We start from the raw sequence: 14017 nt of genomic DNA on the forward strand, positions 1-14017 counted from the left end.
CTACAAGTATTAACTATTAAATAAGTCACAGACCACGTCGAAATGGAATAAAAAGATTAAAAAGGAAGGAAGTACCAAAAATAGGATCCAATGCCGGTAACCACTTTAGACTTTAGAGGCCAAACCATGAACGAAATATTAATAAACAAAAAAACTCATCCGACAAAACTTTAATAATATGAAAATATCTGTCATGCTAGTGAGATACTCAAAATCTTGATCATAATTTCACAGAATTTTAATTTCAAAGATAAAAAAACAAGTCTCTCAAAACACACGGTAAGATTTTCCCATGGTACTCTTCAGATACAAGCACCTAACCTGAAATAAGTAAAATAAATATTGCACGTTATATGATTTGGCTAGATGAAAGAATTTAAATACACCCATGGATTAAAAATAACAATACAGGGAATAAACACTAATCAACAAACATGCAAACTAAGTCAATAATAAAAGGGGTAAAGTCATGAACATGTCAGAGATAGATGAAGAATGCAATAGCAATGCATCAAACATCGGAGGACGGAGGAGGACGGAGGAATACTTACGTTCTGCCAGTTCTTTTTCAACAGGGAAACAAGGAAGTTAACACTCAGTTGTACGTTTTGAAAGATTTGCTTTTCTTCCATACTAACATTGCCAACGGCTACTCCCATGCAGAGCACCTTCTTAAGCTGAAACTTGACCATAGCCTTTGTCTCATTAACTTTTGACTCGAGAGATTCTTGGTGGGTAACAAGTGTGGGAAACTTTCCTGCAAAGTCAGGAGGAATTTCAAAAGCAGCAAAAGGTGAAAACTGAAATTCAAGCGATACGCACAACATATAAGGTCTACCAAACAAAATGAACACTACATTCAGTAGACAATTAAAAGAACTATAAACAGGAAGACTATAATGTCACACATGAATAAAATTATCTAAATCATAACAATTTAACAAGTTTCTGGAAATGCACAAAAGTTTAAAATCCAAATATACATGCCTGCCTTGTTGAGACCAGGACCCAAGAGACGAGGAATCTGCTTAATGACTGCTTCAGAAGCCAAGAAAGCATGATATTTCTTGGCAAGTTTCTTCACCAATTTCTTATTTTTGTTAAGCTTTTTCAATGCTTCAACATCCATCCAATCCAATCCTATTTTCTCAGCCTGCAAATTATATGTTCAATCAACATAACAAACATGGCAACCATTACACACAACAATCACACATGCAGCACTGAAACACAACCAAAATATCACTTCCATCAAATCATAAAATGTCATTGCTCTCTTCAAGTGCAGCCAATGTGTCATTTCAAGATACTCCATTCATACAACAAAATGGAAAGCACAGCATTTGCAAAGTCATTCAAATCAAGCATCTCATTTACACACTTCAAATACCAGATTGTTACAAACGTTAATGTTAAGCCAAAAACTTCAATTAGATACAGCATTTTCTCACATAAATATGTAATTTCTACGAATCAACTTATTCTATCATATCCAATATAAATCAAGGGTCATGTATGACAATAACCAAATTACAAAAATAAAAGGAGCTACCATTTTACTTTTATAACTAAGAAGTCTTGATACAACAACAGAAAATGAATTGGAAGACAAGCTTACCTCTTCAACATGCTGAGCATCACCAAGCATGCAGATTTTCATCTTGGGCCTTGGGATGTGTGGCAACTTTACAGAACCACTGAAACGCTTATCCTTCTGTGGATCATAGTTTTTGAGTCCAATTTGGAGCTCAATGGTCTCAACAAACTTCCTATTCTTCTCTTTCGAATCAGCCACAATTCCTGTGATGGCTTCTCTCAGCGCATCACTCTGAAGCTTACTATACAGTTCGCGCGCGCGCACACACAGAACACACACAAACAGAGATAAAATCAACACTCATATCGCGAATTAATTAATTTCACAAAAATTCAAGAGATTCATTTCGTTTTTACCAAACATTTATTATTAATCCATGACAAAAATGAGGGGAAAACATAAATCTTTGACAGTGGAAGCTAAAATTTACCTCATGGTTGAAGCTAGGGTTTTGTGGAATCAAGAGCTGCTAAAACTGCGAACAAAAATTGAAATGGAAAAAGAAAGAGTTGGTATTAGAAAAAACTAAACGTCAAAATCGAATCCAAATCAAAATGGAAAGAGGAGTATTATTGTACCCTGTGTCTGTGTGAGGCGGAATGGAACAGAAGACAGTAGCTAGGGTTTTCGGCTGGTTATGGATATGACATATGAGCATTGGTTGGGTTGGGCCGGGTTGGTCCGGGTTAAGCTTCCAAATTAATTTAATATTGGGCTTAGGCCCATTACAATATCAGACACTGCATCTTTTCTTCTATTCTAATACTATGGTCCAAAAAGCCCCCTTGCCATTCAAAGGAGGATTGGGTATGAACCGGGAGGGTGGGCAGCGCTGAGTGCTCCGATTTTGTTGCCTGGAATTTTTTTTTTTTTTGTTCTGAGTTGCTGTTGTTACGATTTTAGTTCTGACTTGCTGAATTAAATTATTGTTGTTGCTGCTGAATTATTGAATTATCGTTTAATTATTGATTTTAATTTTCTCACATAATCTCTTTGAAGTGATATAATGTTTTTATTTTACTTCACTGCAAGGTTATATTTATTCACTGACATTGATTATATTATTTTCTTTTGTTATCTGTCTCTATTTCCTTTGATAAGTTAATTATTTATACCTTTTATTATATAATAGTTGTATTTGATTTTAATAGAAATAAGCATTTTGAATCCTTTTTTTATATATATTCAATCCGATTCGTAAATGTGCGAATCGGATTGAATCTGAGTATAAAAAATACGAATATTATATCCGATTGGATTCAATAAATTTATTACGGACCAAATAAAAATTTTGGTCATATTCAATTCAATCTAGTCAATGTGCAGTTCTATTTAGAACGTGAAAATGAATTATTAGAAGAATAAAATAAATGATATTAAATTTAGATTACTAAAGTATGAAATCTTCCACTTAAATTTTTATTTATTTGTATTTTTTAATAATATTGTTATACGAGATAATGCTCAGTTTGATTTCTAAATTTGTATATGAGTCTCAATTTAGTCCCTAAAATTTCAATTGCCTTTATTTAATCCCCAAATTTTGCGAACATTACTCATGTTAGTTCTTGAAACAATTTTCAGTGTATAAACGTTAATAGAATGTTGTCATGGATAGGCGAACGCCACACTAGACTCTGTAAAATGATGTCGTTTTGGTTTTGACACTCAAATAACCAAAAAATAATATCATAAGTGGTGTTTATTGAAACTTTACTTAACAAAACAAGTGATACGGCATCATTTTTTGATTTATTTAAATGTCAAAACCAAAACTACAACATTTTATGGCATTTGATTGTTCACTTCAACATTCCATTAACATTTTTGAACTAAAAATTATTTTGGAGACTAATGTGAGGCACGTTTATAAAATTTGGATACTAAATAGATAAAATTAAAATTTTATGGACTAAATTGAGACTAACGTACAAATTCAAGGACCAAATTGAGTATCAACTCACTTATTGTTATACTTTGTCCTTCGACCATGCCATTAAATTTTTTTTAGTAGATAATGAAAACATAGGAAATATTTGGTATGCAATTATCCTTTTAAAATATCATTTTCAAAATATAATCTATATTTATGTATACAATATATAATTAGGAATATAGAAAATATTTTTTTTTCTAAAAATATTTTCATTAACCATATATAATTTATAAAAAAATATGGTTTACTATTTTCAAAACAAATATTCTCTACATGCAAGTCATTTTTTTTATACAAATCCATACAAGTCATTTTATCCTAATTCATCTCACGCGCCTCTTCTTAACACGTACAATCCACGCACCTCTTAATTTAATTAATTTTTCAATCAACGCGCGAATATATAACTTCCTTTTTTGAAAAGATTTCATTTTCTTTTTCAAATTTCGTCAGCATTTTCTGCCTTCTCTTCCTTCGTTTTCGTGTGTTCTCTTTCGTCGTTTTCGTGCGTTCTCTTTCTTCGTTTTTCTTGATTTTCTTCATTTTCTATATTCGTTTTTTAAATCAAGCTCCGAAATCATTTTGAAGATATTGAATGATTTAAGTTTAGATTGTCAACTGAACCATAGCAAAGTGGATTATTGTTTTGATTCTAATGAAGCGCTTAAGGTGTGGTTCAATTCCAGTTAATGTTTTCGTTAGTAATTTATGATTAAGTAGGTGAATAATGTTGTGAACCTTGCTTGTGAAAATTGCTCTTCATTGTTGATTGTTTGAATTGAATGTAATGTAGTAGTTCTGATGAATCTATTGCATTGTATATCAGATTTTTCGGTGTAAATCAGAAATATTTTGGTGTATTGGAGGGACTTTTCAGTGTATTTACAGGTTCTGACATTTTCAATTGAACGATGGTGAATTGTATTATTGTTTTGGATCGAATCAAGTACTGAGGTGTGGTTTAAATCTAGATAATATAGTTTGTTTATCGTTTATGATTCTATAGTTGAATTGTTTTAGTTTCTGTTTGATGATGAATTCTGAATCTTATTTTTTGTTATTTTTGATGATGACTCTATAGTTGTAGTTGCATTCTATAGTTTATCCTAGTTTTAATATGGTGTATAGTGGACTATTTTTTGTGTATTTTGCAGTTTCTGTGCGATGTTGATGAGCAGTTTGTTCTGAAGGTTGGGATGACTTTTAACATGCTTGAAGATGCTGCAAAATTCTACAAAGATTATTCAAAAATTGCAGGTTTTTCTACAAGAGTTTGGAGCACAAATAAGAAGGAAAATGAAATTCTACACGATTGATTTCCTTAAGTTTTGGCGCGATTTTGACAGTTTCTTGAGAGATTTCGAGCGTCGTTTCAATCTTTAGGGTTGGGGTTTTGATCGAGGAAGAATAAGAACCGTCTTTCATAATGGTGAGTGAACACACTATTAAACTATTGAATTAGTGCGTGTTTAAATGCTCGCATATGCAAGGGTTGTTATTGTTGGGCTTGACCCAACTTGTATAACTTGTAAGTCAAAAAGGCTTGTATGTGTAGTATGCCTATAATAAAATAAAGTAGATAATAAGATAAAATAAAAATAATATAAATTATTAAATGGTTGTAATTCAATCTGTATAAATGTATTATTTATAAATCATAATAACCAATATAAAAAGACTATATGTACACTAAAATCAGTTCCAATATAACATACACATTGAAATATAATATTATAACTAAGGTTTTAGAAATTGAATCAATTATTGAATTACTCTACTTATTAGTTTATCTAATTTAAAAGTTCAATCTTGATTTAACCGAAATAACTGAACTATAATAAAATAATAAATAGAGTTGTAAATATTCAAGATTTTATAACTTATTTTTTGTTATCAATAGGATCATTTTTGATACGCAAGATCTTTAACACGAGACACTTACTTGGTATATACTAATAACAATACCACCACTAATAATTTAAACAATAACAACATTTATAACAAATATGTTTTAGTGTTTTACTGAGTATGAACTGTGAATATTATGGTAATGGCTAATTGGATAAGATAAAGAAATAATTTCATTGTAATAATTTTAACAGCAATAAAAATTGCCCTATCTCTACTTACATATTCAAAATCAATATTTCAAAAATACTTAAGAAAGATTGGATTTTTATATAAAAAAAATTACATTTGAATCATCACAACTTACAACAAAATCCATTAAAATATATTAAGCTAGGTTATAATACTTATAACATCTATTGTTTTAGAATTTTTTTCGATGTAAAGATAAGGAAAATCTTAAGAAAAAACAAAAAAATAAAACACACATTTAAACACATCAAAATACTAAATTTCACACAAACAAAAATATCAAAAATGAGAGTAAGATGAAGAAATGCTTGAATCTACTAAAAATAAAAGAGAGTATATTCATAACTAAAAGTAGAATACATATTATAATTATATTTTAATATTTTTGACATAAAAAAGATTTAACTACAAAATTAAAAATAATGAATGAATCTAAATGAAAAGAAAAAAATATAAAAATCTAATTGTAAATTTGATAAAATTACAGTGACTAATAGAATAATTAAATCTAAAAAATACTATGTGCGCAAAAAAATCAATCATCTAATTAGGGTATGTTTAAAATGAGCACAATAATTATGTGCTTATTATTGGATGTGCCACATTTATATAGACCATTAAATTTTAGTAGACAAAAATCAAAGGCTAATATAGAAGAAGAGTATTGATAGACTCTAATAAATACAAAATATCATAATACATAAATAAACGCTTTAAATGACAATACTTTAATATATAATACTTTGAATGGCAACAAAAGCTTTTATTCTTAAATAGTTAAATATAAAATATATAAATACAAGATATATGAGTTTTTTATTTATTAAGATTAATTATTATGCAATAAATTTTTATGATATTAAAAAATTATATTAAAATAATATTTTAAACTGTAACATAAAATTATAAAATAATTAACATTTTATTTTATATTACTTGACAAATAATTAGATTATTATATTCAAAATTTATTAACTAACTACTTTTATTAAAGATATTATTATATAATATAATTTTTCATCAAAATATTTTGAAAATATAATTTAGTTAAACTATTATATATAAGACATGAAAATATTAATTTTTTTATTTTTTTCAATTTTTTTAAAAAATATAATAAATAATATAATTCTAAATACATGCCTGTCATATTATATATTTACTTATATTAGTAAGGCCTAAACTAATCAAACTTACGTAATTAAAAATATAAAACATATAAATACAAAAAATATAAATATGTTTTATTCATTAAAATTAATTATTATTCAAAAAATTTTCTATAATATTAAGAAATTATATTAAAATAATATTTTTAACTTCAACATAAAAATATAAAATAATTAAATTTTATTTTATATTCCTTGATAAATAATTAGATTATTATATTCAATATTTATTAACAAACTTTTTTTTAAAAATTATTATATAATATAATTTTTTATAAAATATTTGTCAAAATATAGTTTATTTAAAATAATATATATAATACATAAAATATTATTTTTTTATTTGTTTTTAAAAAAACTAAATAAATAATATGTATCAACTATGTATATGTATTATATGCGTATATGTAATAGTGACCGACATAGAATTGATATATATATATATATATATATATATATATATATATATATATATATATTAAACTCTCTAATATATGTGCCACCTCAGAATTCTCTCCTCTAGTCTTTCTTATTCCTATTTATTTTGTAATAATACTAAATAGATAACAATTTAAAATTATTTTTTAAATTTAATATTTATAGTTTCATATATATAATATTTATAATTATATATCTATAATAAGATCATATTTTATTTTTTATTATTTACGAATATTTTTTATTTTTCTAGATAAATTTTTTATTCTCTAACTTAACCAGACTTTTATATATATGAGAAATTGGTGTACAAATGTCTTTCACAAAATATCTTTAATCATATATAATTTATTAAAAATATATTTTGTTAAATCTAAGAGTTAAATACATAATTTTTAGTTTTATTGTAACAAATTTAATATGTACAAATGGTGGAAGCTTTTTGTTTTAAAAAATATAAAATAGATAAATACAAAAAAATAAGTATTTTTTATTCATTAAAATTAATTATTATGTAAGAAAATTTTTATAATATTAAAGAATTATATTAAAATGATATTTTAAACTACAATATAATTATAAAATAATAAAATTTTATTTTTATTATTTGACAAAAAATTAAATTATTATATTTAAAATTTATTAACTAATTATTTTATTAGATATATTATTATATAATATAATTTTTATCAAAATATTTGTAAAAATAATTTATTTAAAAAATATATATAATACATGGCAATATTAACTTTTCGTTTTTTCAAATTTTTTTGAAAAACTAAATAAATAATATAATTTATTTTTTATAATTTTTTTAGACAAATCCATATATATATTGGTGTGATTATATATAATAACTTATCTGTATTTTAATTAAGATAGTATATATATATATATATATATATATATATATATATATATATATATATATATATATATATATATATATATATATATATATTATGTTGGGAAAGGTATAAAAGGAAACAGTATATTTATGTGATTATATTTCTGCAATAGCCTGACTTTGCATATAGTTTTAATATTTTTAATTTTGTAAATTTGATTAGTTTAGGTTTTACTAATATAAATAAATATATAATGTGATAGGCATGTACTTAGAATTATATTATTTATTCTGTTTTTTTTTTAATTAAAAAAATAAAAAATTTAATATTTTTATGTATTATATATATTTTAAATAAATTATATTTTAAAATATTTTGATGAAAAATTATATTACATAATAATATTTTTAAGAAAAGTAGTTAGTTAATAAATTTTGAATATAATAATCTAATTATTTTTCAAGTAATATAAAATAAAATTTTAATTATTTTATATTTTTATGTTATAGTTTAAAATATCATTTTAATATAATTTTTTAAAATTATAAAAATTTCTTGTATAATAATTAACCTTAACGAATAAAGAATACTCATATTTTTTTATTTATATATTTCATATTTAATTATTTAAGAATAAAATATTCTGTTGCTATTTAAAATATTGTGTATTAAAGTATTGTCATTTAAAGTATTTATTTATATACTAGGATATTCTGTATTTATTAGAATTTATCAATGCTCTTCTTTTATATTAACATTTGATTTTCATCTAATAAAATATAATGATCTATATAAATGTGGCACATCCAATAAACACGTAATTGTTATGCTCATTTTAGACATACTCATCAAATCGGGTCAGTTATCATGTATTTGTATATAAATATAGAATAATATTTAAAAAACAATAAAAAATATCCCAAACTTGCCTTAATTTTAGATGTAATAAATATGTAATTACGAATATTATATGCATAAAATTATGGAGGTTTAATTACTCTGTTGGTCCCTATAGTTTTGCAAAATTTTCAATTAGGTCCCTATATTTTTTTTTGCTTTTAATTAGGTCTTTGTACCAAATTTTTTTTAATTAGGTCCCTTTTAGTAGTAATTGACTTAATTGTATAGGGATCCAACTAAAAAAAATTGGTGCAGGAACTCAAATAAAAGAAAAAAAAAGTATAGGGACTCAATTGAAAAAAAATTGGTATAGGGACCCAATTAAAAAGAAAAAAAAAATATAAGAACCTAATTAAAAATTTCACCAAACTATAAGGACTAACAGAGTAATTAAACCAATTATGGATGTTATGTTATATAAGGTAACTTCAAATATTGTCTCCCTAACATTACCGATAAATATATATATATAATTTAACTCATTTTTAATATATTTTATATTATAACATGTATTTTATACAAATGACTGATTTAGTGACTAATTTTTTATATGCGCACAATGATATTAGATATAGAAAACATAAATAGAAAAAATATCTGGATATTAATTTGTTCAATGTATATTTAATTTTCAAAGCTAATTTATTTTTTAAAAATATTTATTGCCATTTATACTAATTAATTTTTTACATAAATAACAATAAAAGGTTATTAAAAGATATACCTTTGTCCACCTATAAATTGAGTACATGTCACTAACATTCAAACAACCAAGAAATTAGAAATAGTACTACACCCAATAAGAAAGTTAAGAAAGTGCTATGGCATCATCTTGTGACATGAAAAAATTTGTTGCTATTGTGGTTATAACTATGCTAGTACTGGTACAAGGCGAAAATATTGCTACAACAAAAAATTTTGAGCCGGACTTTAAATTTAAAAAACTTATTTGTCATGGCAAATGTGTCTTGAAATGCGCTTTACAAAAACAAAATCCGTTTTTTTTGGTACTGTGCCTAGGTCTATGTATAAGTGATTGTATACATCACTTGACATCTTTTCATCTTAACGATGATTCTCACTGTATTGTAGCTTGTGCTTTGTCCAAATCCATTGAAAACAAATTAGGTATATATTCATACTTTTACTTTCTATTTTCTTTTCATTCTTATTATTGTTATATAATTGCGGGTTTTTTTTGGAGTAAAGTAAAAATTATTTTAATAGAGTTTGTCTGATTCTCTAGCAAAGTTCATTACGTATTTTTATAAATATTAAATTAGGTGAGAAGAAAAGTTAAAAAATTAACAATGACAATCATTATCGTACATAAAAGTACATAAAAGTACACAAAAATAAGTCGTATTTTTTATTTATAATGAAAAAAATTCTAGTTAGATATGGCTTACTTCTGTATTCCTGTATATATATTTCTGGAGACGATGATAATAGTTGTCATTAGCGCCAGCTAGGGGTGAAAAAGGCCAGGCGGCCTGCAGCCTGGCCTGACCTGTTATAAAATAGGTGCAGGCCCAGGCTTTTTTAAAAGCCTTAATATATTAATAGGCCAGGCCCAGGCTTACTAATTAGTCTTATAGGCCTGTCAGGCTTGCCTGGGCCTGTTAAAATATAATTAAATATATAAATAATTATTTATTATTAATAAAATTATGAGATATTTTAAATTTATTATATTTTATTATAAATATTTTTGTATATTTTAAATATGTTAGAAGTTTAAAATTTTTTATAAATATTAAATATATGACATATTATATATAACAATTTTTATTAAAAAATAAATTTTTTAAATAATATTTTTATTTTTGTAAAAAAAAAATTATCAGACCTTTTAACAGACTTCAGGTCAGGCCAGGCTGAATAACAGGCCAGGCTGAATAACAGGCCAGGTCTAGTACTTTATAAAGAGCCTATAACAAGCTGCAGGCCAGGCTCAAACCAATCAACTGTATGACAGGCCAGGCCTGTTGAGAGCAAAGCCTGGCCTGGCCTGGCCTGACCTGTTTCCACCCCTAGCGCCAGCGATATTGAAAAAGACATGCTTATTATTTGTGTATTTTTATATACTCCTATATACCATTGAAGATGATGATAATGGTTTAAAAATTTAAATTTCATTCTCAACCAAATTTTTAGGGAGAATTTGAGTGGAATTTTGCTGAAAGTTTGGGCAAATTCATCCTAAAAGACGCATTTCAAAAATTAAAGTTGAAATAACGTGTTTTTAAAAATATTTTTTTTTAATTCATAATTACGATATAGTTTAAATATATGATCTCATGCATATTTCTCCAATTTAAGAAGAAAGTTAAAATTAGCTTTTTCTTTTATATAATTAATTAATTATTTATTTAAAAAAATTTATTTCTTGTACCAGATGATCGTGTCTTGAATGAATATGCGAGATCTTGTTTGTGGATGTGTAATGTCAAATGAATAAGGGAATTCGATCCTTTCAATCTTTTTTCTACTTGAAAGGATGAAATGTGTTCTCTCATTATACATTTTATTGGTAGGACTCAAAAAATATAAAAAAAAATATATTAAAAATTAGAGATTATGTTTCACCCTTTAAAAAAAAATTGAGAGAATCCATTCCCATAAATAAGTGAAATGTCACTTGCACTTCCACATATAAGTTATCATTTGTAATTAGTAATAAATCTTTATCATCATGGATTTCTTCTTCTTCGTTTTTTTATACATCTAATATCCTATTTTTCATTTATTTTTCTTCTTTAGTTTAGAGTAACAATAGTCGTGATTACATGCTTGAAATTAAGTTGGCTAAAAGGGTATAATTATTTTTTTCAGCCAAATTAAAAGAGATTCAAAATAAGAAAGGAAGTAGTCACATTTTTTTTTTCATTTTTTAAAGTTAAATAATTTTTTAGCAATAATAAAATGAAAATACATATCGATAAATAATAAAAATAAAGAACATTGAACTAAATAATAATTAGTTTTGTATAAATGATGATAAGTTAGTTAATTCTAATAAATATCCTCTCAATATAAAATTATTTGTTTAAAAAGTAAATAAATAAAAGAATTAAATAAACAATAGTTAAATTAAATAACAAATATTTAGTCACAAATAAACTCTCTAATAAATAACATATACAATAAAAATAAATGATCACATATGCAATTCGTGCTGATGTAAGAAGATTTCCTTTTTCCAACATACATACTTGTTCATTTTGTTTGAGACTTGATGAAAATTTAGTTTCATTTGACACTTTTGACCAATCGTCAATTTTGGAATGGCATCATTAGTTGTTGTTTCAACGTGGTTATGAAAATTAATGTCATTATCATTCTAATCTTAGATTCTTCTTCGTTTAACATCAGCTCCCCAATTGAAAATTCTATTTTGCATAGAATCAGAAATTCATTCTAAGTATTGAAGAAATGTCAATTCACCAAATTACATTCAATGTCGTTTCACATCGTTATTTACATTATATGGAACATAAAAATTATTAAAAAAAAAGTGTGACATTATCAAAATTAAAGTGACAATATTTTTTTTTTCAATTTCTAAAATTCAAAACATTTTGACATCAAACTTGCTGATATGGTGTCGTCTCTCACCAATCTTTATGCATCTCTCTTCTTAAAGTCATTTATGAAAAATATTATATATTAATATATAATAAAATTAGTGTATGTAGTTAACAATGCACGAAAAATATCTATTAAATTTATGTTTTTATTAGTATATTTTAAATTTATTCTTAATAATTTATTTAATTTATTTAAAAATGATTAATAGTCTTAGCTCATCCTTTTAATTATTTTCTTAATTTATAAATAAATAAAGTTTTGTATTTTTTTATCTTTTTAATGTTAAAAAAGTAACATATCTAATACTATTTAATCTAATCTAATACTATCTGCTTATAAATATTGAAGATATAAGAGCCCTTCTCCGTTTTGTTTTTTCTTTTGGGGAAAAGAATCAAAAGATCGTCTCATCTGCATTTTTTATATTTTATTTGAGAATAATATTACGTATTTAAGTTTTTTTTATAATTAAATTTAATAAAATTGATTTAATATAATAAAAATTAATTATAATTAATATTATTTTAAATTTTATTATTTAATTTGATTGAATTTAATTTATAAAAAGATTTAGATGTGTAGTATTATTCTTTATTTGGTGTATTATATATCCATGTAATAAATGAACGAGTTTTTGACCAACAAAATGAAAATTAAATGCAAGAATGCATAGTAGCTAGCCCTGATTTAATTGAATTGTACGTTTTCTCTCTGCCTGATTGCTTAAGGCATTGGTGTACAAACTTCGATATTTGAATATAAAATGTTTTAAGTATATACTATTATTTGTTTTATTTTTATATGTCGCTTACATTATTACAAATTCAATTTTATTAGATATATTATTTCTATACATTGAATTTCTAATACATCAAATATTCAAATGATATAAGAAAACAAATTAATGAAGGTATGTTGGAAAAAATAATCTGAATCCCACCAAAGGAGTGGTGGATAGTAATATAGGCTTAAAAAGTTAAATTATTCATATCTTACAATGAGGAAACAATCAAATATAAGATATAAAAAAATATTCCGATTCCAAAAATCAGATAACAAGTATTAAAAAAATAATAGTGTTAGGTGTATATTAAATTCAGTTATTATTATTATAAAATATATATTAAAATATATAAAATATTATAAATAAATTAAAATATATATATTAATAATTTATTTTAATAATTAATTTTAATGTATAAATAATATTTTTAATTAAAAAAATATTATAATGTTTGGTCTAAAGAATTTCTAAGAACCGCTGTCTGCTTAAGTACCAACTATACATTTTGACTGAATTCTGTTGTGAAATAAATAAATAAAGAAAAATAAATAAATATAAAATAAAAAATATAAACAAAAAAATTTTAATATTAATATTCATTAATATTATTATTTTAATATTACTGAGATGATTCATATATATTAATTTTTTATA

General features: G+C 24.3%; 1 protein-coding gene across 2 annotated transcripts; it reads right to left on the reverse strand.

The window, feature by feature from the left end:
• Window positions 1–111: 111 nt before the first annotated feature.
• LOC112697729 (large ribosomal subunit protein uL1) lies at window positions 112–2358 on the reverse strand. Of its 2 annotated transcripts, none has more exons than XM_025751037.2 (6): window positions 2176–2358; window positions 2028–2072; window positions 1619–1838; window positions 988–1153; window positions 552–757; window positions 112–321 (listed from the first exon to the last, which is right to left on the reverse strand). In XM_025751037.2, exons 2-6 carry the CDS (start codon window positions 2030–2032, stop codon window positions 268–270), a joined length of 651 nt encoding a protein of 216 aa, XP_025606822.1. In that variant the 5' UTR covers window positions 2033–2072; window positions 2176–2358; the 3' UTR covers window positions 112–267. The 2 variants fall into 2 exon arrangements, with proteins under 2 accessions (XP_025606822.1, XP_072077603.1); XM_072221502.1 differs by having other exon boundaries at window positions 112–316; window positions 548–757.
• Between the last annotated feature and the right edge of the window lie 11659 nt (window positions 2359–14017).

The sequence above is a fragment of the Arachis hypogaea genome, chromosome 16 (assembly GCF_003086295.3).
Source record: "Arachis hypogaea cultivar Tifrunner chromosome 16, arahy.Tifrunner.gnm2.J5K5, whole genome shotgun sequence".
Classification (NCBI taxonomy): domain Eukaryota; kingdom Viridiplantae; phylum Streptophyta; class Magnoliopsida; order Fabales; family Fabaceae; genus Arachis; species Arachis hypogaea.

Excerpts from the sequence above, each read along its gene's own strand:
- LOC112697729 (XM_025751037.2), bottom strand. Across the intron at positions 1,154-1,618 it reads ATGCTCAGCATGTTGAAGAG|GCTGAGAAAATAGGATTGGA; the intron begins GTAAGCTTGTCT and ends TATAATTTGCAG. Across the intron at positions 758-987 it reads TCCTGGTCTCAACAAGGCAG|GAAAGTTTCCCACACTTGTT; the intron begins GCATGTATATTT and ends CTGACTTTGCAG.